Genomic DNA, 26,956 nt, shown 5'->3' with positions numbered 1-26,956 from the left:
TGGCACCATCTGACGGCGTCGGGGCAATGCCTGTCCTTCAGCCTGACCCACATCCACACCGCCGGTGTCACCGAGCCCATCTGCAGGCTCATTTCACTTCCACAGGATGCTGGTGGTGTCACACTGGGGCTGATGTCTCACGGATGGAAATGCACAGACAAAGCGGATGGGGACGCGGCCAGCGGAGCGCTCTCACCTTTGCAAGTGTGGAATCCATTCACGCTGCCCAGAGGCCCTCCCACTGCGGGCAGCACAGAACCTGAGCGGAGGGGACGGGGACAGACAGGGGGACAAGACAGACGTGTTAGGGCTGCGTGCAGCAAGCAGACAGGAACGCAGTGTGACAACACAGCCCTGTGGCACTGAGCACACTGATGGCACTCGGGATGTGGCTCTGCTGTGTGCCCCGCAAAGCTGCTGCCCTGAGTGTGATTTTGTGAGCTGAGGCTTTGCAATGCCTTCACCAGAGGGATTAGCTCCCCGGAAGAGATTAATTCCCTCTTATTCTCCTTTCCTTATGGAATAAAACTCTTTAAATCTTCCCTAGAGCTCTGTTAGGAGGCACCACACGTGTCCCGCTTTTGGGAAGCGCTGCAGACATCACGGTTACACTTTGAATCAAAAGGGGATTCTTCAGAAACGCCAGCTGCTCCCTTTCTGCCCCTCATGGGTAAGGGACTGCAGCTTCCAGCACCGCCCCAGCTTTGAAAAGGGGAACGGGTCCCCTGTGCTGGTGGTGCCACGCAGGGGATGAGCCAGCTCCAAACGACAGTCCCATGAATTCCTGACACCTGACCTACATCCCTCCTCTTTTAGATATCTGACAGCGCTCTGAGAGAGAAGCTGAGCTTTGTCTGGTAATGCATGCCAGCTCCTGGTTCCGCACACCCTGCAGGCTGTTCTTGGAAGTTCCCCATTGAACTGTTCAAGTTAACCCCAACAGATAAGCACAGACTGTACATTCCCATAAAGGCCCATCAGAGGGGAGAGTGCAGGGACTTGTTCTCATGAGCTGGAAGTTTCCAAACAAACCAGGCATAATCTCATTGCTTCACAGACTCAAAGCCAGAAAGGAAATCAGTAAATCATGCCTGAGCACTGCAGCCTCCCATTCCATGTGGATACGGAGCCCACACCTGTATATGAGGCCCAGACCTTCCAGTGCTGAGCACCAACACAGTGCTCACTATAGGGCAGCCCCAGGCACCAAGCTGCTGTGCCTCGTGCTGGTGGGCTCAGAGCACACAGCTGATGCACAAAAAAAACAGCCTGACCGCTTGCTGGTCTGGACCACCTCTGAAGTCATCTCAAGTTTGGTAAAATGGGGAAGTAACCATTTCTGGCTCTGTGCAGGCTAACAGAAGCTGTTCGTGGAGCTCCTTGAAGGAAGGAGCCTTCCTCATGAGCAGGGCTGCCACTCACCCGCCTTGGTCTGACTGTCCGGGGCCGTGATCTCCACAATCAGGTTCTCCAGGAGGGTCCCCCTGTGGCTGAGTTCCTCCACCTGCGGGCCCTTCCCTGACCACTCCTCCAGCAGCTCCTGTGTGGGAGCAAAGGCTGCAGTCAGTGGCTGCTCCGACAGCGCTGTGTATCCATCCCACAGAGCCCTCGTGCCAACCCACAGGGATGCTGCAGGTCCCCCAGTGTGGCCCTGGAATTGTTTGGGTCCTCAGGACATGTCCTGATTTAAAGCTGCCTTTGATGTTAGGAAGGAGAAGCACACGGCAACAAATCCTAAATCCTGACAAAGCAGGGGAGGAGTAGGGAAGGGAAACGTGCTGTATGTGGGAGGATCACTGCTCTGCTCCTTCTGCACACGAGGGGATGTCCACACACAGGGGGTTGCAGTCCAGCAGGAAAGCATCACCCAGAGTACAAAGCGCCCCCAGGACACTGAGCCCTGAGATTTATTCCCCACTCCAGCATTTTCACAGCAGCTTCTCCAGCTCCCTCTGCCCACCTGGACCCGCTGCCTGCGCCGCTGTAGCTCCTGGGTGCCCAGCGAGGTGTCCACAGGTGGCACTTTGCTCTCGCTGTCCTTCAGCCACTTCCGCAGGGCTGCCACCAACCTTCGGAACTCGTCCAGCTGCTCCTGGCAGGATGAGGCGTCCCTTTCTCTGCGAGTGAAAAGGTTTTGGGCAGTCAGAGCTCGTGCTTCGCCTCGCAATTACCGCCGCTTGAATGCAGCACAGTTGTGTCTCCAAGAACCCAGCTTTTTATTATCAGCAGCAGATGCTGCTTAGGAACTGTGTGCACGATGCGGGCCAACACGGGGCGCGGGGCAGCCTGAGGCTCACACTGCCCGGGGCTGGGAGCAGCCTGCTGCACAGTGCTGACCAACAGGGGTTAGCATGGAATTCTGCTGCTTTTGCCCCATAACCTCCCTTGCAGTTAGGGAGCTGGGAGATGTAGCTTGCAACCCCCCCAGAGACACAGACAAGCTGCTGCTCCAACGCTACTCGTGCTACCAGGGCCGATCCACGCTCAGGATGCTTTAAAGCACCTCTAACCCAACGCCAGGGACCACCCTGCTCTGCCCCGTCACCCGCGATGCCCCCAGCCCGCTCCCGCAGGATGGGCCGGGCAGCCCACGCGCTCGGAAATGTGCGAACGCGGCTCTGCAGCACCGGGAAACGTTCCAGCCGCCCCCAGCCGGGGCTTTTTATAACGTGTCAGCTGCAGAGCTGCGCTGCGCTCCCGGTGTGGGATGGGGAGGCAGGAAGGCTTTGCTTGTGCCCCCCCTGCAAAAGGAGAGCAGACGGGGCCCTGCTCAGGCTGTGAAGGCTCGGTCAGGCTGAGGCTCACCTCTCCTTTGCCGCCTTCTGCAGCTGCAGGAACTCCTCCTTCAGATTCTGCAGCTTTTCCTGTTGTGCAGCAGCGCCGGGCACAAAGCTGCTGGCACCCAGCTCCACAGCCAGCTGCTCCAGGGCAGCCAGGTCCTCCTGGTGCTGCCCCATCTCCATATTCAGCTCCTGCCAGAAGCAAAGGGTGATGCTGGCTGTGCCCCCAGCGGATTTGGGGAGGGGGATGAAGGGGATGGCCCTGGTGAGCTGCAGACCCTCTGCAGGCAGCACCGTGCATTGCACCAGAGGCAGACAGACGGTAGGACTCAGGACCGCTGCTCCTGAAGCTCTGGCTCAGCACATCCCACAACCAGCTGTGGACCAAATCCGACTTCTCCCTGCCTTGCCCTGGTGCTGACTTAAAGTCACACAGTGAACATGATGGGGAAACCCAAACTGGGCCAACCCGAACCCAGCATAGCATGAACATCAGCAGGAGCTTTTCTGCATCTGTGGGCAAACCGTGCCCCACAGGACAGCACTTGTAGGGAACCCGAGTGAAGAATTCGCACAGTCGCTGCTGGCCACCAGGACTCACTGCTGTGTCACATCCTGTGCTGCACTTGCTGCCAACACTTGGGTATTTTGCTTATTAACCAATGGAGGCTTTAATTGGTAAAGCCTCACTATATTTGGATCGGGCCCTAGGAGACTGATCCTGTCAGAAGTTTGGGCTGGCTCCAAAGAAATGCCATTCCCATCTCTCACGGCTGCAAACGGCCTCAGCTGCTCCAGCCTCGCTCCCTTCCTCAAGCAAGCAGCAGGTTCCTGCTGACCAACAGGGGTTAGCATGGAATTCTGCTGCAGGGGAGCAGCAGGGGCTGCGTGGGCAGGATGAAACCCCACAGAACGGCAGCACCCAGGAGCCCTGTGCAGGCAGAACACACTTCCTCCCTTGGGCAGGGGAAGGCACAGCTCACCTGGAGGTGCTGGGAGAAGTGAGCGATGTCTTGCTCTGGCTGGTTCCCGGATGCCAGCATTCGCGCTCTGCTCTCCACGAACTGCTGCAGCTTCTCTGAGAGCTGCTCGTACTGCTCCACCTTGGGCAGGAGAGCCTTCAGCACCTCCTCTTTCTCCTGCTGCTGCTGGCACAGCCTTCCAAAGCGCTCTGCCACCTCTGCCAGTTTGCCCTGCAGGGCAGCAGCCGTGCTGCCATCCGCTGTCTCTGCAAAGCGCGTCACCATCTCACGGGTGGCTTCCAGGCAGCTCCTCTGCCGGGCGATGTCCTGCTTCAGCTTCTGGTGGGAGCACACACACAAAGGAGAAAACTGAGCAGGGACAGAGAGGCTGCACTGCCCCATGGCACAGCAGCACGCGTTTGTGGGTGCACCCTCCCCGGAGGTGCTCGAGGCCACGGAGGGGCAGCCTGAACTGGTGGGAGGCAATCAGCCCACGGCAGAGGTTGGGACTGGATGGGCTTTAAGGTTCCATCCAACCCAACCACGCTGCAGTTCTGTGATTGGGGGCGAGGCAGCCTTACCGCACTGGTGGCCAAGGAGTCCTGGATGGAGGCGGAGGAGAGCGCGCCCGGCTGCTCTGTGCTCAGACTCCTCTCAATATCAGCTACTGAGTGCAGGAGGCTCTCCAGGCTCTCCTGGACGCTCTGGGACTGCGCGATGGATTTCTGCAGCAGGTCTGAGCGCTCGGCCATTTGCTGGGAGAGGATCTGGAAGCGGCTCACGATGGCATCTGCAGAGACCAGCGGAAAGTGGAGCAAATGGCACAGAGCTTCCCACTGAGCGTTCAGAGAGCACAGAACAGCAGGCTCTTGCTGACCTCAAAGGCCCCATCGCTGTGCCTCCACCACTGCCCCGTGTCCCCCAGACGTGACAGATCATGCATCCTCATTGCTTTCCAGTCTGTCCCCATCCATCCCTGCCACACCAGCAGCTGCTCCCTGCTGTTGTTGTTTTACCTGTTGTTTCCTGAATGTGCCCATGGTCAGGGGCCGGCTCTCCTTGCACCTCCAGCAGAGACCGAGCTGCTTTCTGGAGCTTCTCCACTGGCACCTGATGCTCAGCGAGGTTTCCCTGCAGCTGCTGCTTTGGCACAAGACAAAGTCGGCAGTCAGCCACATGTAAGAGACCCTCGCCCATGATGCTCCATTTAAACCCTGAGGATAAACCCTGTCCAGTTAATCAAAAAATCCCACAATTGAATAATGTAGGTCAGAAGGCTACAGGCAGGGCTGACCACAGCACTGGGTCAGGCTGCTTGGGGGCATTCACAATGGGGGAATTTCCTCCCTACATCCCATTGGGACATCCCCTCTGGCCCCTCATCCTCATGCTCAGCACCTCCCAGAACAGCGTGGCTCCAACCTGCAGTGACTGCTGAGCCTGCAGGTACAGCACTGCACCCAACAGCAATATAAGAGCAGCTCGAATCTCTTCCTTGCTGCTGATGTCCAACACTGGGGCTGCAGAGCAGAGGCTCTGCACGTGCACTCCCCCAGGAAATGACCTGAGCCCCACGCACCCCAGTGCTGGCCAGCTGCTCCTGGAGAGCTGTGGGATCTGAAGAAATGCTCTCTGATAGCAGCTTCCCAACCGCAGCTTCGCTGTCCTCCAGCCACATCTGGAGAGACTCTGCCACCTCCTGGAACTGCTGGTAGTGGTCCAGCAGGGTGCTCAGGTGGGAGCCGAGCTTGGTGCACTGCAAGGCAGCAAAAAGACACAAGGGGAGGATGCACACAAGATGACAGCAAACAGAAAATGCCCAGGAATCCCAGGGTTTGCAAAGCCCTCCATACCTTGGAGTGCAGCGTGGCGTACCGCTGGCTGGCATCCTCCAGCTTGCTCTTCACCACGCTCCCAGATGACCCCGCCTCCCCAGCAGCTCCCTCGGCATCCAGCACCTTCTGACCCGACATGGTGACGAAGCGCAGGTCGCCTTTGTGGGAGATGACGTCTTCAGAGAAGCTGCCCTGCCGGAGCAGCAGCTGCCGGAGGGACGCGGGGTCGCCGTCCCCTTTGCACATCCCCTCCAGGTCCTGCTCTGCTTGCTTCAGCCACGCCTCGAACTCCCCGTGGTCCCGCAAGAACTTCTGCAGCTCGTCCCGCAGCACCTGCACTTGTTTCAGCTGCGCCTCGGAACGCGCCAGGGACGCCGCATAGCGCTCCTTCAGCTCCGCCAGCCCGCCCTGCAGCCGGGCCCTCTCCTCCCCAGGCAGGCTGTGGCCGTGCTTGTCCAGGAACGCCTGCGCTGCCTGCGTCGCCAGGATGACGTCCTGCTGCTGGGACAGCAGCTCCTGGTGCTGGGCCTGGAACACACCGGCCAACGTGCAGCGGTGACCCCCGTGACCGAGGACATTGCACTGAACCCCCACAGCACGTGAGATGGATGCAGGCAGGCTGTGTGTGCGGCCAAGCCCTGTCTGCCACGCCGCAGTGCTAATGAGGCAGGACAGATGTAACCCCTTCTCACTAAGGGCACTGTTCTCTCATTATGCCCATGGCGCCGTGCCTGGTGCCAGCCCCACCACTGCTCACCACGCGTCCTTCAGGTCAGGCAGGAACTTCCCAGGAGTTCCCCATAAGGAAAACCACCCCAACGTGCGCTCTGGAGGCCAGACCATCCATCACCCAACCCACAAGCACCACAGGCAGGGAGCTTTGAGGGGATGAGACATCAGCCCTGACCTTCAGCCCCTCGTACTGCTCATCCAGGCTCTCAGCAGTGCTGGCTGCTCCCACCATGTGCCCATCAGGGATGTCGTCTGCGCCCTTCCCAGCTCGCTCGGCAGGATGTGGTCTGTACTGTGGGAGCTCTCCCTTCTGCTCCAGCGATGCCACCCAGCTCAGGAGCGCATCAATCTTATTGCTGTTCTCCTGCAGCTCTTTGGCAGCTTTCACCTGAAATCACAGAGGCTCTGGGTAAGAATGATTCCTTTTATCCACGTGTAGCAAAATGCTGCTTCTCACCCCAATGCAACGTGGGGCCACAGGCAGCCTCCACCCCGGAGAGCTGTGGATACATCTCACAGGTGTGTGGGGGCGCTCTGTGCCCACCCTAAGGCTCAACCACTTTGTGACCACACATCCTCCACAACTGGGGCAACACGAGGGCAGTGAGAGCAGTGCATCATTTGACTCATTCAGGGCTTCAAGTGAGCCCAGTTCCATTGAGCAGCCCTCACTGCTCTCAGCCAGGCACAGGGCTGCAGCTCCTCACACGTTACCTTTTCTGTCTCCTGCTGCACTGCAGCAGTCACAGCACTTTCCAGCTCCTTCTGAGCCATCTCTGTCCTCTCCTGCAGGGATTGGTACTGCTCCTTGGCACGCTGAAGCTTTTCCTGCAGTACTGCCAGCTCTCCGGGCTCCATCTTCGCCTTGTTCTCCTCCAAGAACTCCTCTGTGCTTTTTATGATGCTGGCAAAGGAGGCGGCTCGGCTGTGCATGCTCCTCTGCAGCTCCTGGGCAGACAACAGCACGATCCCATCAGGACATTCCCAAGGCAGCACCAACCCTCCCAGCATCCTGTTTCAAAGCACCGACCTTCACGTCGCTTTGCCTCTGCTGCAAGGCAGGCAGATCTCCTTGCCTGGCTGCTCGCTGCTGCTCCACCAGCGTGTCCTCGGCCGCTGCCAGCCAGGAGCTGAGCTCGGCCAGGTTCTGTGCACGGGCTGCCTGCTGCTCCTGCAGTGTCTGCGGTCAGAGCAGAGGGGGAGAGAGCCGTTAGTGCCGGGGCTGCGCCTCGCTGTGCGCATGGCTGAAAAGCAAGGCACGAGGTTACAGCTGGAGCACCTTCCTGGAGGGGATGCAGCACAGAAACTGGCTTCTGCAGCTCTCCCTGGGCTCTCTCCCCCTCTCACATTCACACGCTGCAGGAACGGGGCTGAGGTCCAAAGCCCAGCACAGTGCTGGGGGACTGCAGTGCACATCTGCCACCGCTCAAGCAGGTGTCTCTTGTTTTGCTTTTTAAGAACCCCATCCAGATCCAGTTTACACAGCCCTCTCCTGGGAGAGCGCCACCAGAAGTTTCTGTGCCTCTTCCATCCAATGTTCTGAACAGGAAAACTGCACCAGAAACTCAGCTGAGGAGAGCTAACAGCCTGGCAGTGGGCAGCACCACTGTGGAGCCCCAGCTGACCCAGGGCTGGCTTTTGTACATGGGGTTGGAGAGGGAGCCCAGGGGAGAGGAAGCGTTTCTGCAGCTGACCCAGCTCCCACATTTTGCTGCCGGAGAACAGAAGCGCCTGTTTGAGCAATTGAGCATGATGTGGCCTGAGAGTCCCTGCACCGTTTCTCTCCCCTTCCCCACGGGAGGTGAAGGTTTGTGTTTCACTGGGCATTTCACAACGCGATGTACAAACTTGTGCAACACACTGTGCTTGCGTCTCACAGTCATAAGATAAACAACAGAAGCAAACTGAAAGAGCCTTCTTAAGAGCTCTTCCGCTGCAAAGCGAGTTCTTCCTGGGTTAGGATGGGTGCACACTCAATCTGAAAAAGCAAAGCAAACTGGTTAATACACACACACACTCCAGATGGGACAGGCAAGAGTTACACAGAGCAACTGTTAATAAAACCACATTAATACTGTCTGGAACAAGAGGATCCATGCAGTGATAGGTGCTGCTGGAGTGCAGCAGGACCTGGGCACTTGCTTTTGCAGCTGCTGGCTGCCTTGGTGCATCATCAGCGATTTCTCTAGGTCAGCAAAACCTTGCTCATGCTCTGACAATAGGACACGAGGACCCAGCTGTGGTGCCAGCTACACACAGGGGTTTCCTGGTGGGCTTACAGAGATCAGGGCTTGTCCCACCCGGCCCAAGATACAATGGCAGCAGAGGACTGTGCCGCCCACACCTCGGAAAGGCTCAGCCTTCTGCAAGGAAAGCAACTTCACACCTGGGAGCTACGTGGCAGGAAGAAGAAAGACTTTAGAGGAAGCTCATGATGTGCAGTGAGAAGTCGTAAACTGAGTGGCATGCAGGTGACATCCCAAACCAGGGGCTCAGCGCACGCTCCTGTGGCCAGAAAGCGCTTCAGCGAGCAAACTGCAGGCAGGACGATGTCCCACAACCTTCACCTGATCCGTCCGCTCCGCCTGCTGCAGGCAGACCTGCAGCACCTCCACCTGTGCCGCCACGCGCCCCGCCAGCTCCCGGAAAGCCTTCTGCAGCTCATTGAGCAGCCGCAGCAGCTGCCTGCTCTGCTGGGGGCGCAGGTCCTGGGCGTGCTCCGAGATAAGGAACTGAATGTCGAAGGCGGTGGCGTCGAGCTGGGACTTGGTGTCAGCAAGGGGCTCACTCAGCTCCTGGAGGGAAGGGAAGGGCCTGTCAGGCAGCCCCGTCGACCACGCAGCCTTCATCCCCTTGGTTTCAGCTGCCAGCGATGCTGAGCTGACCAAATCTCAAGAGCTGCCACTGCCACATGAATGACAGTGGGGGGCTCTGGGCTCCTCACAGTGCCGGTGGAGTGGTGTGATGGAGGGGCTGTCAGGGCCCCCCAAGGCAGCAGCTCTCAGCCCCACGGGAATCCCATGGACCTCTCAGCTTCCACCACACACACGTGCAGTCATTCCCCAAATGGCCAAAGCATTTGGTTCACGCTTTGTGGAAACAAATTACTTTGGAGCAAACAAAGCATCTCTGCTCCTTCTGTGATGAAGGATAACAGCAAACCCACCGAGGCTCCGGAGGGAAGCAGAATTAACAGCTTCTCCTCCGCACAGAGAACAGCATCTCCATCCATAGGGAAGGATTGGGAGCATCGCCAAGGATTGGGGGCATCGCCATGGTTACCTGATAGCGTTGGAGGCAGCGTCTCAGACTGCTCACATCCAACGTGTGCTGGTAATCGCTGCCGTCCAGCGCCTGCGCCGTGCCGGACACCCAGCACAGCAGCTCCTGCAGCTTCCCCTGGAGGGTCTCATGGTGTGCTGTGATTTCAGCCTGAAACACAGAAGTGCCCCACTTACACATGGAGAGGGGAGGACAAACCCCGGCTGGGCAGGGCAGCGGGACAGAAGGCAGCAGGGACAGCACGGCTCTACCTTTTGGGTTTCTGCTGCACCACGAAGGTTTTGCAGCCGGGACTCCAGGATATCACTTGCGGAGCTCAGAGACTTCTGGAGGTTCTTGGCATCCTTCTCCAAAGCTCTCAGTAGTTGCTCGGGGACTTCTTCAGGCGGGTTGGCCACGATCCGCTTCACGGCGTCCAACTCCTGATTCACTGGAAAGCTGAGCTCCCGCAGCTCAGCATCCAGGGCCTGGGGCGAAACAGCGTCGTTATGGCTCTGATACGCTGACTTCACCTTCCTGCTGCTGAACTGACAGCACTGCAGAGGTTTGGGAGAACCAGCTCCAAACTCTGTCTGCTGGAAAGATTCATTGCAACTGACCCGTCCGTGCAGCCCTGCTGGCTGCCAGCACTCAACTACTTTTCTCCAGGCTGTAAAACTCATTTCAGCCATGCTCAGGGAGCGTCAGAGCAGGGAGAGATGGGGTTTGCACACAAATGCTGGGGCTGTGCTCACCTCTGCCTGCTGCAGCAGTGTCTGCAGCACATCCACGTTCTGCCCCGCCGGCTGCACCCGTTTAATTCTCATCTCAATGTCTCGCAGCATGGAGAGATAGGAGATGAGCTTCTCGTCGTGCTCCAGGCACATCTTCTTGCTGAACTTGATCTGCAGAATCCGACAGTGAAACAAAAGTTCAGATTTAGAGAAAAGAGAAAACACATGGCTGTAATTCTGAAAAGCAGAAATCCCTTGATAGCATTCCATTTCAGGGACTTTCCACTTGCTGGCCTTATCTCCAAGATTTACTACAGGAAAAATAAAACACATGGTTTTTTTTCCAACACAAGCTTAAAAATGGCAAGAGCTCTATTGTTTTACAGTAGAAGTGCCAAAAAAGGTCCTATTTATTAGTCATTTGTAAGCAACGCTCCAGCAAAAAGAAGCCACACGAAGTGATTTCAGTCATACATCACTGCGTCGTTTGCCAAATCCATTGCAGCTGATCCTGTAAGATCAAGCCCCAGACGTCCATCCTCACATTCTGACCGTCTTCTGTTCTGAGAGCCAGGGGCAAATCACACACAAATCATTCAGAACCAGCACTGAAATAGCAGACAGCAGTACTGTACCTGGGCAGGTCTGGCAGAGTCGCTCGAGGTCTCCAGCAGCTCTCCCTCCACGATGACTGGCAGGAGCAGCCCCCGATCGCCAGGACCCGCCTGCCGGGGCTTCTCCTGGGCTGCTTCTCCCTGGGGCTCATCCCCCTGGGACACAGGGGCGGTGGGCACAGCAGCTCGGTCTGTGCTGATGGCTGCTGCTTGCTGCTCCGGGGGGGGGGTGCAGGTGTCCCGAACTTCCGAGGGTTCCTCTCTGATGATCAACTCATCTGGTTTTTCGCTGACTTCAACAAATGCATCATTGGTGATTTTCACTTCAGCCTCCTCCTGGCTCAGCATCCCCTCCATCTTCAACGCCGCAGAGGAATGGGGCCCCACTCTGACTGCAGCTCTCAGCACCGCTGCTGCTTCCCCTGCTTCTGGGGGGCTGGGGAGCACCTGGACCCCCGTCAGCTTTGCTGCATCTTTCCCAAGGGTTGGCTTTGCTTTCCCATCCCTGCTGCTCTCCATCTGCTTTTGCTCGGCTGCATCTTCTGCCCACCCAGCAGGAAGCTCCTTGCTGGCAGCCTCGGGCTTTGGCTCTGGAGCTCTTGAGACAAATTCCTCCTCTTCCTCCTTCCCTGGAATTTCTTTGGATACTGGAATGGGAAGGGACTGCTTTTCTACAGGTTTCTCCAGCTGAGCGCTGTCTCCTGAGACAGCAATCTGCTTTGTTCTCCTTTTCCTGCTTTTTTGTTTCTGCGCAGGTTTTAGCTCAATTTCCCCTGTTCCTTCCTGACCACCCGGACCTTCTGTCTCCAGTGTGGGGGTTTCTCCTGCAGCTCTTCCATCTGCCGGTTTGTCTCTTGCAGGCTTCACAGGGACATCGGCCTTGCGGGATCCTCTGGGCGCTGCAGGACCCAACTCCTCCTTTCCCAGACCCACAGACTCCCTGGGAGTCACCTGTGCTCCCTGCTCCCAGCTGCCCACCCTCTCCCTTTGCTCAGAAGCTGCCGCTGCACCTCCTGCCAGAGCTCCGTCCGTGCTTACAAACCCCTTCCTCCTCTCCTTGCCGTCCTCTGTGCAGCGAAGCTCTTCCTCCAATCCCAATACTTTCCTTGTCCCCAGCTCTGCTGCTTCCCCTCCCGCTCCCTTCCACACATGGGAGCTGCTTTCTGCAGTCCCCGTCTCTGCCGCCTCCTTCACCACCTCAACAGAGGGAGATGCTGCACTCAGTGCTGAGGATCCTGGAATCATTTCGCCCATTTCTCGCTGCTCTCTCACGCTCTCCTCTGAAGCCTCCAGAGGGATCAGCTTTGGTTTCCCTCCTTTTGCTGGGGAACTCACAGCTTTGGGCCTGGCTTTGTGCTCTGTGCCGGCGGACACGGCAGCACCGCCACGCAGGACCTCACCTTCCTCCTTTGGAGACGCCGTCTCCATCTTTTCCTGGGAAAGGTGGGTTTTATCTACCATGAGGGCCTCAGAGCCATCGTTCTCCATCGACATTTGTGCCTCTTCAATAGCAGCAGCTAACCTTTGGCCAATCAGCCCCTTTTCAACAGCCTCCTCTAACGCCAGTCTTCTCTCACTGCCGGCGTCCACAATTCCCCCGGCCCTCAGCTGCCTGCTGCCGATGACCGCGGCCATCCGCTCGTCCAGCAGCCCCTGCTGCAGAGCGGCCTGCAGGGACAGCCTGCTGCTGACAGCCCCCTCCACGAAGCCCCCACTGTCAGCCTGGCCCTGCAGCAGCCGCAGTGTGGGCAGGGGGTCGGCCCTCCCCAGCCGCAGCGCCTCGGCGCACGTCAGTGCCCGGCCCGACGCCTCGTCCCGCATGGCTCTGAAGGGATGCACCTCCAGGTACCTCTGCCCGGACTCAACGTCAATCTTGCACTTCTTTACCATCTCGGCGTAGGGCACAACCATGCAGCTCTCGGGGTCGACGATGCCGTGCTTCAGCTCCGGAGAGGACAGGGCTTTCTCCACCACCTCCTGGGGCAGCAGCCCCTCCCGCCCTGCCTGGCTGAGTGCCATTCTCTGCCCAGAACTGGGATCCATAATGCTTCCAGTCCCAGCCTGGATTTCTTGCACTTTCCTCTGGAATTCTGGGCTAACAATCCCTGCTGCCACCGCCCGGGGCAAGGGCAGCTTTTCCTTTGTTGCTGGGTGGATGCATTCCTGCAGGCAAACGCCTTCAGCCTTCGTGAGTTCATCACATAGATCTCCATCGATCAAACCATGTTTCATTGCGTCGCCAACCGAGAGCCTCATCCCGGACGCGTGGTGAAGGATTCCCCCGCCTGCGATCTGCCTGGTCAGCAGCTGAAACGCTTTTTCTCTCTCAAGGAGCCCTCTTTCAACAGACTGCGCAACAGTCAAAGGCTGCTTGGTTTGGGGATCCACAATCCCGCTGGTTTCAGCCTGTAAGCTAAGGAGCTTCTGCCTGGTGGCCTCATCGGTGCTCTTCCCTCTGGAAGCCTTCTCCAGCTTGACCAGCTCCTTCTGACTCGCCGGCTCAATGAGGCCGAGGTTTGAAGCCAAAGTGACCGACACTTTTTTGCCACGTTTCAGGTCGACGATGCCCCCGGTAACCACCTGCCCCTCCAAGAGCCTCATCGCTGTCTCCTTGTCCAGAAGGCCGATGGCAGCAGCGTCCTTGACAGAATAGACAAAGTTGTTGCCCGGGTCCAGAACACCGCTGATGGCTTTGTCAGACGCGAGTACCTTCTGCAGAAGCTGCTCATCCATCAGACCTTCTTCAATGACATCCTCAGTGGTTAAAGATTCACGTGTGTGTGAGTCAAAGAAGCCACTGAACATTTTCATTTTCTCCATCAGTTTCACAGCCGTGTGGCCGGGCACCGCACCGCAGGCCACAGCTTCGTTCAGAAGCAGCGTTCTGCCCATCTGCTCACACAAAATGCCGCCGCTCTGGAGCTGCATCTGCAGCATTTCCAGAACGTCCTCGTCCCGCTCCGAGGGCTGCGGCAGGGCTGCATCACCAACACTCTCACCACCCGGCACCTCTTCCCTCGGTCCCTCTTCCACGTGCAATACGCTCGCCGTATTTTCAGTGCGCTCCATTTGCTCAGCCTCTGCAGTTTTGGTGAGCGCAGCCTCCGCTCCTCCCAGAATGCCATTCTGAGCTGTCTCCTCATTCAATAAGTAACTCTCCCCAACGCCTTCTCCCTCTAATGCAGGCTCCTTTGCACCCCGAGACCTCCCTGCCACGACTTCCAGTCTCTCTCTGCTTGTGCCAATAGGCACCACCAAATGGCTCTCGCTTTTCACAACACCTGCCCCCGTTTCCAATGCCCTCGTCTGATCTTTGATGTTTTCCACTCCATCTGATGCAATGGGTTCGGACTCTTCTGCTTTAACGAACATTTTCTCTGTTTCTCTGAGTTTCTCTGAGCCAGATTTGCAGGGCTGTCCTGGCTTCTCCTTGCTTGTAGAAGCTATTTGCTCTCTCCCAGATTCGGCATCAGTTTCACTTTGGCTGGTAGCCCGTTCAGTACAAACCTGCCCTTGCTCCTCCACATGCAGGACGTCTCCTGCGTGGTCCAACAGGAGCCTTCCAGGCCCCATCACCACCTCCCCGTTCTCCAAAGTGGATCTGGGTGGCAGGATCTTCTTGCTTCCTCCCTGCGGAGGAGCAAGCTGCAGCTCAAGCTGCTGCACAGCCACACCGTTGCAAGGCTCTCTTTCAAGAACTGCAGTTTCCTTTGTCTCTTCAAAGCTCTCATTCTCTTCCAGTGGCTGTGCACAGGATCCATTTTCTTGGGTCTGGATGAGGTCTTTGGTGAGGTTGCTCAACTCTCCATCTACTAAGAGCAGCTTCTGCCCGTCGTGGATGTTGATGTAGCTGTGGGTCATCAAGTGGAACATCAGCTTTTCATCACCACTCCTCAGCTCAGGGTCCCTCTGTCCCTGGTGCCCTGCAGGGCTCCCTCCAGAGGAGCTCCTGCTTGCCAGCTGCACGCTGCCCATCACATCAGGTATCACCATGGATTTCAGCTTCTTTGCCACATCTCTTTCTAAGATGCCATGTTCCACTGCTTTCTTCCAGGACAGCACCTCAGTGGTTTCTGGGATAAAGACAGCCTTAATGAGCTGCCTCTTCCTGAGAATCTTGTAAGCCAGCTCTGTAGACAGGACCCCTTGCTCTGAAGCATCTGCAGCTGAGACAACCTCCCCTGTCTCGGGCCACAGGAGCCCCATGAAGGACCGCAGGGATTCCAGAATCACTAAAGCAACCCGTGGTGCTACCAACTCTTTCCTTACAGCTTCATCAACTGTCAGTCTCTCTCCTGTGACTGTATCAATGATGCCACCTGTCTGAAGCTGCCGGATTAGAAGCGTGCAGGCCAAATCCTGGTCAATTAAATTATGTCTCACAGCCTCGTCCACAGCCAGCCTGTGCCCTGTCCTGGGGTCAACAATGCCACCAGCAAAGAGTTGGGCTTCCAGCAGCCTCACCGTCACCTGTCTGTCTATCAGCCCTTCCTGGACAGCACGGAAGATGCTGACTTTTCTGCCTGATTTCAGGCTCACCATCCCACCTGCCAGCTGCTTGACCGGGAGAAACCTGAGTCCGGTGTCTTGGTGGAGGATGCATCGCTGCATGAGCTCAGATAGGTTGATTTTCTCAGCAGTGTTGGGGTCAATCAAATCCTTACTGCTCTCCAGGTGGGACAGCAGCCTGGAGTAAAGCTGGGGAGGAAGGAGCCTCTCTTGCACAGCCTTCTGCATGCTGATTCTGCCCTGATGGGTTTTAAAGCCGCCGGTGACAAGTTCAACCTCGAGAATCTTTAGCCCAGTGCTCTCACTAATCCTCCCCTCTTCTATCGCAGCAGCAGCAGGCAGGAGCTGCCTCCCTTCACGTCTGACCTCATGCACCCGCTGCAGAGCATCCTTCAGCTCCCGCAGCACGTGGAAAGTCCTGAGGTTGATGATGTCTCTTGCCAGACCTTCCTCCAAGGAGAGTTTTTCGCCGGTCTCTGGAAGAACCAAGTCGGATGTGATCACCTGAGCCTCTAAGAGGACAAGGCCGGTCTCCTGATCTATAAGACCTCTCTGCATTGCACCAAAGACAGGGAATATCTCTACTGTCCCAAGATCGATCACTCCTGCCACTGCTTCGTTGACCTGGAACAGAAAAAGAAGGACAAGAATCAAACCCAAATCAAGCATTTCCAGCGCCCAGACTGCATGAGGTGAAAGAACTGGCCAAAAAAACCCCAACAGGCCCAAAAGCTACTCCCAAAGTGTTTGAAGTGCAACTCCAAAGGAATCCCAGCACACACATTGGGGCATTTGACAGCTTTCAGGCTGCCAGCAAGTTTTGATGTTCAGCTTTGATGTCCATCACCAAGAGCAGCACCAAAATGCTTCCAACATCCATTACCACCAGTAATGCGGCAAAGCAGCAAGCAGCAACACCCAGAAGCATTCCTAATGCTCCATGGAGCAACAGGGAAGGAAACTGACACAGACACCAAAGCTGTTCCACAACTCAAGTTTTAAAAGCAGAAAGGTGACACGGATCCCAGTTCATACTAACAGAGGAGAATAACCCCAGATGTCCCTTCAGGGTGTGTGGGAACCTCTTCCAGTGCAGTTTCCACCCTGACTTCTGCCACGCTCAATTCCTGCCCTTCAGTGCCACACACCCAGGGAACACCACAGGCCTTCAGCTCCCAGCAGCACTGACCAGCCATGCACTGGGGCACAGGCACTGCCCCGGCATGCACAGCAGCTCCCCAAGCACGTCCAGCTGCTCTGCCCTATGCCAGCACCTAGCTGTGCTCTGTGGGGGCAAGGGAGGAAACACAAGAAGTTGTACGTCCCAGCACAGGGACAGTGACAGGCTTGGGACTTTGGCATTTCTGGAGGGGCTTTTTTTGCAGGGAAGGTAAGAACTAATGGCAAAGAGTAACAGCACTCTGGACCTTTGGACTTCTCCCAGCTGTTGTAGAGTTGAGTCAAGCACCGTGTTGGGGGGGGAGGAGTGATTCTGCACCACAGAACCCTAGGAGCAGGTGGGGCCAGCAGCCCTGACCCTAAGAGCAGCCCAGTGCCCCCCACCATGGAGCAGGTGGGTGTGCGGGGAACACCAACGGCACCGCCAGGCTCAGACACACACCTTCAGAGATGAACAAGCCATGGAAAGACAGAGAAGAAGAGGTGGAAGAGAAAGATGAAGGAGGAGATGGGAGGAGGGGAGTAAAAGGCTTTTACTTACCAGAGTTGCAGGGTGTGCCTTGAGCAGTTAAAGACAGAGCCTTATGGAGCAGTTCAGCCGTATCACACACAGTGTAAAGCTTGGTGTTAGCGTCCAGCATGCGACCGTTTTGTTTGCAAAAAGAACCCCCCACACAGGTCGTCCTCTGTCACTGTGTGTTTTGTTTGCTTATGTCCCGGAGGGTTAGTTAAACTTGTAAGCAAGGATGTCAGTTAATCTTAAAAACAGTTGACATGAAACACAAACTGTACATGGACACATCATGCTCAATTCAGCGCGCTCTGCTTTGCTTTTTTTTTTCTTCTCAACTTTATAACGTCTGTCTGACAGTTGGATGTTTCCAGCAAGCAAATGTTAAGAGTCCTTCATGCTCCCTGTGCAGTGAAGCAACTGCACCCACAGCAGCCACGCTGCAGCCTCGTGGACGGGCCAAGGATCTGCAGCACAGCCCCAGGGCCGGCCCTCACCTCATCTCTTGGGCTTTGAGAGCGTGAGCGAAAGCTGCTCTGATCGGAGCCCTGCCACAAGGAGGTGGCCTAGAGAGGGCTGGGCAAAGCCTGCACACACAGCCGTTTTCCTGCCCACGAGGGAGGAACAGGAAAAGAGGGAATGGACCAAGTGCCCTTCCTGCTGGCAGGCGCCTCCCAGCCGCCACGGCCGAGCTGCAGCCCAGCGCTGGTGGGACTCACATGGAGACAGCCAAAGTGCTGGGGAGGCCGAGTGGAAGGGAGGCGCTGTGCTGGGAGGCTGCAGAGACAGATCTCGGGTGAGCCCATGGCCTGCTGGAACAGGGCTTCACTCACCGACCCAGCACCAAAACCAGATCTGAGCAGGTCATTGCTTCAGGGTACAGGGAGCCAGCAAGCAAACACACAAATATATCCACCGACACATGTATATACACTTATAGAACACGTACATGTATATCTGAATGACTGCAGACAGCTGGCACAGAGGCAGGAAGGATGAGCCCAGAGCACTGGGGCGTGCGGGGCCCCAAGCAGCCCTGCGGGGCCGGCAGACAACACAGCCCTCCACCCGGGGGGGTCCTCCTTCAGCCAAGACCCCAACAAAGCCCTCACCACGCCGTGAAGCTGCACAGGCAATACGCCCTGCAGGAAGCCTCCTGCTTGTGCCTCCAGCCCTCCCCGTCAGCAGGGCATCACATGGAGGAGGCAGACTGCTGCGGAAGCGCCTTCAGGACTAAAGACCTTTTACCTCTTTGCCCACCATGTGAGCAAGCCAACCCTTTTTCGAGCTCTGACTCAAAGTATTGCAAAGGACAACGCAGTGAGCTGTGCCAGCGCTCCTGCTGGGCCACCAGCCACCAGGCCAGCCCCCAGGTGAGGCCTGGACAGAAAAGATGGGAGGGCAACCACGTGCCAGTGGGCAGCCACGTGAAACACAACCAAACAACACCTTTTTCAGTACCTTGTGCTCTGTCTCCTGAGCCAGCTGGCTCTGCAGCTGCTGGAGCTGCTCTGTGGTGTCAGTGCACAGTGCCTGGTACGTGTCCTTCAATGCAGCGACCTGAGCTGAAATCTGGTCCTTCTCCTGATGGGAAAGCCTGCAAGGAACGGGAAATCTCTCAGGGGAGCTGCACAAAGTATTTGCCAGCTCCACAGAACAGACATGATCTTCTCCCAAAGGAAAAGGCCAAACCCACTATGAGTCCCCTCTTCCCACTGCCCTGCTCCTGGCAGGGAGAGTAATTGTGCTTGGCAAAGGCTGACCAGCATTATAACGACCAAACCCCCAAATGTACCAGGCTGGATCACCACTGAAGTGTATAAGTATTGTCTCAACAGTATAAACATTTCATATTTCGTAGCTGCTGTTGCAGATGAGGAAAAATGGCCCTTTGCTGTGTGGAAATCAGGTGCTGGACTTCACGGATGCCAGTCCATCAGTGCCCACCCCAGGATAACTCAGCTGTCCAGCTGCTGCCACCACCTACCACTTCCCCAGGTTGAACTCACTTGTGGTTGTGCTTTGCCAGGAAGATTTGTGATGTTTTGATGGCTTCAGAGACCTGCTCCTTCTTTGCAGCCAGCTCCTCATTGAGGGCCTGTTGAAAAAGCAGAAGGAAGCTTAATTCAGCCATGGAAGAACAGCAGAAGTTAAGCAAACAACCTCATGTTTGCCCCCACAAGGATTGTGGCCATGAGAGAGGAAGGACTGCTCTCCTGGAAGCAGAATAACACAGTGACACCAAGAGGACAGGGGACACGTAACAAGAGTGGGTCAGAGGTGGGCCCAGAAGGTCCCTGCCTACCTGCTGCTCTGAGATGGACTTCTCGATGTCTCCCAGCTCCCTGCTCTGGGCAGCAGCTGTTCTGCCTTGCACGCTCTGCTTCAGGCCCACAGCCCAGCCCAGGAGCTCCTTCACCTTGTCCACATGCTCTTGCTTCTCCTCCTCCACCACTTTCTGCAAATCGAGGAGAAAGAAATTGTGACAAAGGCGTCCCAGATTGCCAGAGTCTCTCAGGAGCAGCACCTGAGACACAGGTGGTTCTGAAAGCTGAGGGCAGACGTTAGAGAAGCAGAGCAGCAACCCTGGGCTGCTAGGAAGAGATTCTGAGTGATGAGGATGCAGCTCAGCTCCAGGCAATGCCCTCACCTCCTCCTCTTCCAGCCGCCGCAGAGCATCGCTGATGTACTTGACGTGCTGCGTGGTCAGCGTTACCAGAGCTGTGTACCGAGTGCGCAAATCCATGAACTGCAAAGGGGGAGAAGGGCGGCGCGTCAGTCACAGCCAGCAGAGCTGGGTGCACTGCGCTGCACAGCACATGGCACGGATGCAGCATCTCTGCCCTGGAAAGATCCCCAGCACGGCCCCACTGACGGCAGCAACGCCGGAGGGGAGGGACGTGGCCATGCACTGCATGCTGCACAGCACTGGTGCACTGGGGACACTCTGGTCACAGACACAGGGCGGGCGCTCAACTCTTACAACTCTTGTTGGGATCTTTAATATCCGCACAGAGCAGACAGGGCCTCTAAAGGGCTCATCCCACAGATGCACACACAGTAATGCTGCATGGCGCTCTGGTTATTCACCTCGCCAAGCCGACCCCGCTGCATTTGGCCCAGGGGTTCCCAGCAGCCCAGGTATTTCATACCTGGTGCTTAGAGCACTAAGCCACCCTCTCTGGCTATTGGAAAAAACAGCGAGGGTGGAAACTGTATTTATCCACCGAGCTCAGCAGAAAGGAGCTCATTTCACAGAGGCTGCTGGGCAGTTGGATGGAGTGCAAGAACCCCCAGCCCCCGATGTGAGGCTCAGGCAGGTCCCTACCTCCTGAGTGATGGCATCCGAGGAGGACAGCATGCGCCGGCGCTTCATGGGGGATTTCTGCTGCGACTCCACAAACGCCCGGTACGTCATGAGCTGCAGCTCATAGTCCTGCAAACACAGCCGGGGCGGGAGAAGGACGCTGCAGCCACTTCTTTCATACTGGCACCCTCAGAGCTCCAGCTCCTGCTGGCTGCTTGCACACACAGTCACCTCTCTGCTAACCAGGAGGTGAAGAGCAGGCGAGGTGCAAACTGTGCCCTGGGTTTAGGAAGGGTCCTTACCTTGACAGCAGCTGAGTACTGCTGGGAGAACTTCTGACACTGGTCTAGCTTGGCTTGATTTTTCTCGATTTCTGCAGCCAAAGCCTTAAAAAAAAAATTCAGAGCAAAAAATGATTGTCAGGACGGCAGCCTCAGGTGAAATGTACCAAACTTCAGCTCCTATCTTTTGCCTTCTGGGTGAAGCCTCAGAGACTCCAATCTTTTATGCACAGCCCATCTCAACCTCAAGGTAAGGAGCTCCTCTGTTTCCCCACCAGTCTTTAAGAATTCATGCTCTCAAGCTCAACGATGGAGGGATTTTAGCAGAAGCAGCCGTGGTCAGGGCAGTGAGCACGCTGTCAGGACGTCCCGCGCTCCCATCTCACCGTTTGCTGGCTCAGCTGCTCTGACAGCACCCGGCTGTCCTCCGCCTGCCCGGGTTTCATCAGCTCCTGCTGGGCGGTGATCTCCTCGATCCACTGGATGAGGGCCCTGTGGCACTGGCGGTAATCGCTCAGCACCTCCTGGATGCTCTCCAGCTCTGTGTGGCTGAAAGCAGAATGGAGATCAGAGGGGTGAAATCCCGCCGCAGGTTAGAGGGGCATCCCAGCCATCGCGGGGGCTCCTATTGGGGCGAAGAAGCCTGACCCAAGCCCTCAGCTGAAGCATGAAAACAGATCTGGGAATGGAAGCAGGAGTTTTCTCACCGGGTCTCGATCTGGGCGCAGGCTCTCTGCCAGCGGTCCCACAGCTGGCTGCCCTTCTCCTGGTAGCGCTCGAGGTCGATGCTGCGCTCCTGTCTCAGCTGGTACAGCTGCTCCCCCACTGCTTTCGCCTTGGCCATCTCCTCCTCTAACACGGAGAACACCGAGTTCTTGCCCTTCACTTCCCCGAGCCATTGCTTCAAAAACAATACAAGGCAGCTCACATTTAACGTCACAGAAAGCAGAGCACAGAGCTTCACCTAAGGTTGCCATTAAACCACAGAGTCCCTCCATGCTGCAGCTGCAAAGCGAGCGAAGGAGCTCATCCTCCCTGGCTGCACCACCTGAGGTGTCTACAGCCTGACTGCAGACCTGGGAGATGCAAACAGGAGGGAGCAGTTCCCAGCCTGGAGCAGGTCTGATTGGTTCAGCAGCCCCTGCCCTCACGCAGCAGGACACACAGCTGCTAAAAGGCTGGCACACATTAGCATGTGCCTACAAGTGGAAGCACAAGGCCACGGCTGCTCCTTTATCTTTACAATGAAATAAGGGAGACAAGTCCTCCCAGTAGCTATTTTGGACAGGAAAAACAGCACACAATGTAAATTCAGCAGAGAAAAGGAAGGAATCTGCTCGACAAACAAAGCATTGGCTGTTTTCTCTGTGCACTCTTTGAAGTGAGCAGCACCAACCTGCAGGGCACTTCTGTGCGCCTGAATTGCTGTCAGGTCAGCCGGGACAGCCTCCTCCTGGCTCAGCTTCACCTCGTATCCCTTCACCAGAGACTCTGCTCCTTGGGTGTTACGAATGATAACATCAACCGTCTTCAGCCTGGCGAGTCAGAGAGAGGCAGCACAATGACGTCCCACTTTTGGCAGAGGTCCTCCCGGCTGCGAGGCGGTTTGCGCCCCCAGTCACAGCACAGCTAGCTGTGTTAGAGGACCAGAAGGAAGGTCGGCAGCAGAACCACACACAGAGGCAGGTCCCACTCACTTGTCCAGGTAGACAGAGGACAGCCCATACGTCTGGTCCATCTTGTTCACCACCAAGTCGAGCTCAGCTCGCAGGCGCGGTGTGCTGGGGCCGCTGGGTGCTCTGCTGAGGAAGCTGCAGCAGCGCTCCGAAACGCAGCGCAGGTCAGACTTCAGCTGCTGCAGATCGTCCTGTGTGCGCTGCGGGAGGAGGGAGAGAAGGTGAAAGGAGAGCCAGAACGGGCAGAGAAGAGCAGGCGGTGAAGGAGACGGGGTGAGACGGAGCAGGAGGCCCACTCGGTTTTTTCTGTCTGGGAAGTTCCCTTGAGCCCCACTCCCACTGCCCACACGTTCAGCACAGAGGGGTCACAGCCACTGCAGGCACGCGCGGAGAGCAGCATCCAGCATCCCCAGCTGAGGACCGACCTCCTGCTCGGCGATGCGGACGGTGTTCTCCTGGATGCTGTCACCATCCGCTCGGGTGCTGCTGGGGGACTGGATGCGGCTCACGAGTCTCTGCTCACACTCCTCCAGGCGCAGGCGGACATTCTGGAGCTCAGAGAGATACGTCCTGGCAACTGTCTCGTCCTTGTCTTCTGCAAATTGGGGACAAACCACAAGAGCAGCTCACAGCCCCGCTCAGTACCTGCTCGGAGCCCACCATGCTGGCACTGTGGTGCTGAGGTCTTTGTTCAGGTAGAAAACAAGAGAATCAGATCTTCTCGTTGCAATAGAGCTGAGAACGGGTCCAGCCACACCAAGACCCACATCCTAATGGGACTGAGCTCTGAGCAGCGGGACTGCAGCTGCTGCATCCATTTTGTTAACAGACTGAACACAGGAAGGACGCATCTGACCAGTGACAAGCCTGTCTCTGGCAGTCTTAGGGGAAGAGGGCTCTGCATTAACCTGGGGCTGCAAAGCCAAGTCTGTGCTGTGGGAACGTCACTGGACAGAGGCCGAATATTTGAATGGATGGAGGAATAAACAGAGCAGCTGCTCACAATACCATCCAGCTAGCTCAAGACAGATGAGAAGATGAAGCTGTCCCATAAATCCTTTGTTTATTAGTCCCCGCAGCTCCTAGTTAATCCATCAGCCCTGCGGAGCTCACCGTTCTCCATGGACTCCAGCAGCTGCTGGATGTGCTCCTTGGAAGACTCCACCTCCTCCTCCAGGCGCAGACGGTCTGACACTGAGAAGAGCTCGGAGTCGCGGCTGTCCTGCAGGAAGTCCTCATAGTGCGCCTGGAGGCTCCTCAGCGCCTGCTGGCACTCCCCCTGCGCCAGGGAGCGGAGCTGCAAGGGGAAAAGCAGCACATCCACCACGGGATCACAGCCTGCAGGTCACCGAAGCCTCCGTACCTCCATCGCCTCCATTTGCTCTTTAGAGCAGAGCAGGAGAGCTCCCCCATGTTAGCCCCCTCCGTCATTGCTCATCCCTAATGAAATGCTAAGTCCACGATCCCTTATCCTTATTACACACAGTGCAAACTGTGGACGTTCTTTTTAATGGGAAAAAGTGCAGCCATTCTGTGCTGAGCCCCCGAGCTCAGGTTCTGCCATTGCCCCACGTCACTGCGGGTCCCGGCAGCCCCCGCTCTTCACCTTCACACTCCCTTCTCCCCACCACCGTGTGAGCGTGCAGCAGCGCAGGCACAGAAGTTTCTGCCGCACCTTTTCCATGCTGAAGCTCTGCACCAAGGCAATGTCCTTCCGAAGGTAGTTCCAGGAGATGAGGCTCTTTGTGTTCATGTGGAGCTGGTGCCAGAGAGCCATCACTTTCTGGTACAGCTGTTCCACCCTGCGATGGGAATGAGCAGGTCCGTCAGCCCCAGCCCTCCCAGCACGTCGGCCCTAACCCCACTCATTGCACAAGAGGTCTCTGCACCCCTGGGCCGTACCCCCAGCAGCAAGTTACCTGTTGGCCATCTCGATGGCCTCTTTGTTGGGAGGGGGGATCAGGAAGCACACGGAGGGCACCATGGCCTCGTTTCCTGTGGGGCTGATCACCTTCCACTTCGTTCTCTGCGAGTTGTCCTCCAGCACGCACTCGTCGTTCCGGCAGATGGTGATCTGCAGTGGCACCAACAACAAACACGCAGCCCATCAGTGGGGCTGCACCCACCCGCGGCTCACAGCCCTGCTGTAGGGAAAGCAGCTTCCCCGTCAACCCCTGCAGCTGATCAAGCAAAAGCACGGGACGCTGCCAAGTGGAGCAGCACGTTCATGTCTGGAGAGGAAGGGGCCAGGAAGCGGAGCTGGCTGCCACACACGTGCTGGTTTGGCTGAGGCTGACGAAGCCCATCCTCCCTGGGGAAAAGGACTTCAACTCCTTCCCAAAATAAATCTGAGATGTGCAAGTCTCCTCCAGGAAGAACAGCCGGCTCCTTCCCTCCTCCTCTCTTCCCACTGCGTCCCTAATTTTCATTGACAGACACCACAAAACTAGCTCTAAAACCTCACAGGCACTTCTCCCCTGCCACGCTGTGCCCTCCCACTCAAAGCCAGGCTCCAACCCACAACGCCTTCCCCTCCCAGCCCTCACCTCGATCTGCCGATAGTCACACACAGCCTTGATGGGGATGGTGCTCTTCACCAGGTGCTCCGGGTTCCTGGGCCGGAGCTGAACGATGCTCTTGGACCGTCCCACCAGGCTGGCGACGGAGCTCTTCGACTGGATGAGCTGCTCCTTCTCATCCTGGCAGGGAGAAGGACAAAGCACGGTTTACTCAGTGAGCAGAAGGAGGAATAGGAAGAGGCGGAGGAGGAGGAAGAGGAGAGGTTTCTTAAGACACCACAGCACCCCCACCCCAAGGCTGCCCTTCCAGAGCTCTGCTGGGACTGCAGGGGCTGGACAAGCATTGGGACATCAGAGCTACTGCCTGCCCAGCGTGGGGAAAAGGGACTGGGAGAGATGGATGGAAGGAAAGATGGAAGGGAGAAGCCTTCAGACCAGGGGTGGGACCTCTCCACTACTCCTCCTGCTGCCCCCACGCACACCTCTGGCTTAGGCTCTTGGGACAAGAGAGCACTTTCAAAAGGCAAAAAAGAGAACACAGTATACAACAAAATTAAATCCCAGGAGGTTTTACGTGGCAAAGAGCAGGACAAGCCCCAGCCCAAAGCCAGGGGTGCTTGGTTGCCTGGAAGAGACACCACAGAAGCATGCTCCCTCTTCTAAAGCGAAGAATGGAGGTGTGTTTATATCAATGGCTGGAACAGGGGTACGACAGCTGATCTATATCTCAGGAGATGATCAGCAGGGGTGACCACACAGCTCTCTGGATGCGGGCAGAAATCTGTCGGTGGGAGGAACTGCTGGACCCGACTCCCTGCACGATGGGGTGACCCAGGGGTTGGTGGCAAAGCTCCCATGGACAGGACAGGGACGCGTGCGGCTCATGGGCGGCCCGGGGGAGCGGTCACAGCTAGCCTGGCCACAAAGGCTGAAGAGGATCCCAGAACAATGCTGTCCCTCATGCTTTGTACTCTCAAGGTTGGTTAGTTGCTATGAACAGTGCGGGATAATTTAATGGTAAAAGGTAAAAAAAAAAAAAAAAAAAAAAGAAGAAATGATTAAGTAAACTACCTGTGCCTGTCCCCGGGAGCATGATTGGAAGAAATACAGCTTTAACTCATTAGGTAAGAAAGAGCGACAAAGAAGCTGCCAGCCTCCACACACACAGATTGAGCCCTTCTGCCCTTCCATCAAGGCTGAGGGAAACCCACAGCCCAAACCCTCCCTGCCCACGTCTCCACACCCCACGCGGGTGGCAGGGACTCCCAGAACCCACCATGGAGTCCTGCAGCAGGTCCTCCAGCCGCGTCAGGCTCGTGCTGTGGTCACAGGAATACTTCCTTCTGATGGAGTCCTGCAGGTTGCGCAGGTACGTCTCCGACTCACGGGCATCGCTGAAGAACTGCAAAGCCAGAAGTGTCACAGAAACCTGCACAGCTCAACGCAGCCATCGGCAGCACAGCACTGCAGGACAGCACCCCAGATCCCCCCAGCAGCTGCCTGGTCCTGTGAGATATTCCCAAAGAGCTGCTAGAAAGAGGCAGGCAGTTCAGAAGCAGCGCCCTGATGAGCAGCGCAAGCTGCCGCTCCCCTCTGCCAGAAAGGGAAAGCAGCCCATGAACCTCATGCACTGGGATGCAGCCAATGGAGCTCGTGCCCTGGGATGCAGGGATGCTCTGCAACCCACACATGCAGCAGGGTTTGCCCTCCCACTCAGCCCCAGCGATTTGGGGCTCCCTGTCCCACGTACCTGGAAATAGGCGGCGTTCTCCTTCACGTGCTGCTCCACGCACAGGCAGAGCTGCTTGATCCACTGCCACTGGCTCTGCACAGCAGCGCTGTAGGCCTGGGGAACACACAGCAAACAGCAGTGAGCGCTCACCAGCCAGGAGGGTCACAGGAAGGACACGGCCACAGCCGGTGAGATGCACATAAATGGGCAACGCTCTGCCTGCTGTCGGTCTGTTTGGACGCAGACGAAGCACAGGAAAGCAGAGCAGGAAGCGGCACACAAGGGCTGCTGCAGGCACAGATTTGCTGCCCCCAGCACCTGCTC

The 26,956-nt window shown here is 56.9% G+C and overlaps 1 protein-coding gene across 1 annotated transcript in view; it reads right to left on the bottom strand.

Annotated features, from left to right (window-relative positions):
• Positions 1 to 26,956, bottom strand: part of MACF1 (microtubule actin crosslinking factor 1) — a gene marked incomplete at both ends in the record, with an annotated part of 111,440 nt that overhangs the window by 46,441 nt on the left and 38,043 nt on the right. The window contains 34 exons of the mRNA XM_079545964.1: positions 197 to 259; positions 1,423 to 1,540; positions 1,961 to 2,117; positions 2,806 to 2,972; positions 3,764 to 4,081; positions 4,324 to 4,532; positions 4,759 to 4,882; positions 5,322 to 5,498; positions 5,596 to 6,105; positions 6,485 to 6,697; positions 7,024 to 7,257; positions 7,340 to 7,489; positions 8,871 to 9,104; positions 9,592 to 9,741; positions 9,843 to 10,058; positions 10,326 to 10,475; positions 10,940 to 16,051; positions 18,579 to 18,714; positions 19,127 to 19,215; positions 19,423 to 19,575; positions 19,768 to 19,866; positions 20,446 to 20,553; positions 20,727 to 20,810; positions 21,092 to 21,254; positions 21,413 to 21,606; positions 22,102 to 22,240; positions 22,403 to 22,581; positions 22,807 to 22,976; positions 23,495 to 23,678; positions 24,057 to 24,183; positions 24,301 to 24,455; positions 24,928 to 25,080; positions 26,177 to 26,302; positions 26,651 to 26,746. Of these exons, the coding sequence (XP_079402090.1) occupies positions 197 to 259; positions 1,423 to 1,540; positions 1,961 to 2,117; positions 2,806 to 2,972; positions 3,764 to 4,081; positions 4,324 to 4,532; positions 4,759 to 4,882; positions 5,322 to 5,498; positions 5,596 to 6,105; positions 6,485 to 6,697; positions 7,024 to 7,257; positions 7,340 to 7,489; positions 8,871 to 9,104; positions 9,592 to 9,741; positions 9,843 to 10,058; positions 10,326 to 10,475; positions 10,940 to 16,051; positions 18,579 to 18,714; positions 19,127 to 19,215; positions 19,423 to 19,575; positions 19,768 to 19,866; positions 20,446 to 20,553; positions 20,727 to 20,810; positions 21,092 to 21,254; positions 21,413 to 21,606; positions 22,102 to 22,240; positions 22,403 to 22,581; positions 22,807 to 22,976; positions 23,495 to 23,678; positions 24,057 to 24,183; positions 24,301 to 24,455; positions 24,928 to 25,080; positions 26,177 to 26,302; positions 26,651 to 26,746 (10,657 nt within the window). The remainder of the gene's footprint in view (positions 1 to 196; positions 260 to 1,422; positions 1,541 to 1,960; positions 2,118 to 2,805; positions 2,973 to 3,763; positions 4,082 to 4,323; positions 4,533 to 4,758; positions 4,883 to 5,321; positions 5,499 to 5,595; positions 6,106 to 6,484; positions 6,698 to 7,023; positions 7,258 to 7,339; positions 7,490 to 8,870; positions 9,105 to 9,591; positions 9,742 to 9,842; positions 10,059 to 10,325; positions 10,476 to 10,939; positions 16,052 to 18,578; positions 18,715 to 19,126; positions 19,216 to 19,422; positions 19,576 to 19,767; positions 19,867 to 20,445; positions 20,554 to 20,726; positions 20,811 to 21,091; positions 21,255 to 21,412; positions 21,607 to 22,101; positions 22,241 to 22,402; positions 22,582 to 22,806; positions 22,977 to 23,494; positions 23,679 to 24,056; positions 24,184 to 24,300; positions 24,456 to 24,927; positions 25,081 to 26,176; positions 26,303 to 26,650; positions 26,747 to 26,956) is intronic.

The sequence above is a fragment of the Tetrao urogallus genome, assembly GCF_951394365.1.
Source record: "Tetrao urogallus genome assembly, chromosome: 23".
Lineage (NCBI taxonomy): Eukaryota > Metazoa > Chordata > Aves > Galliformes > Phasianidae > Tetrao > Tetrao urogallus.
The sequence above is the reverse complement of the archived record's forward strand: the minus strand, read 5'-3'. Positions and strand labels throughout refer to the sequence as shown.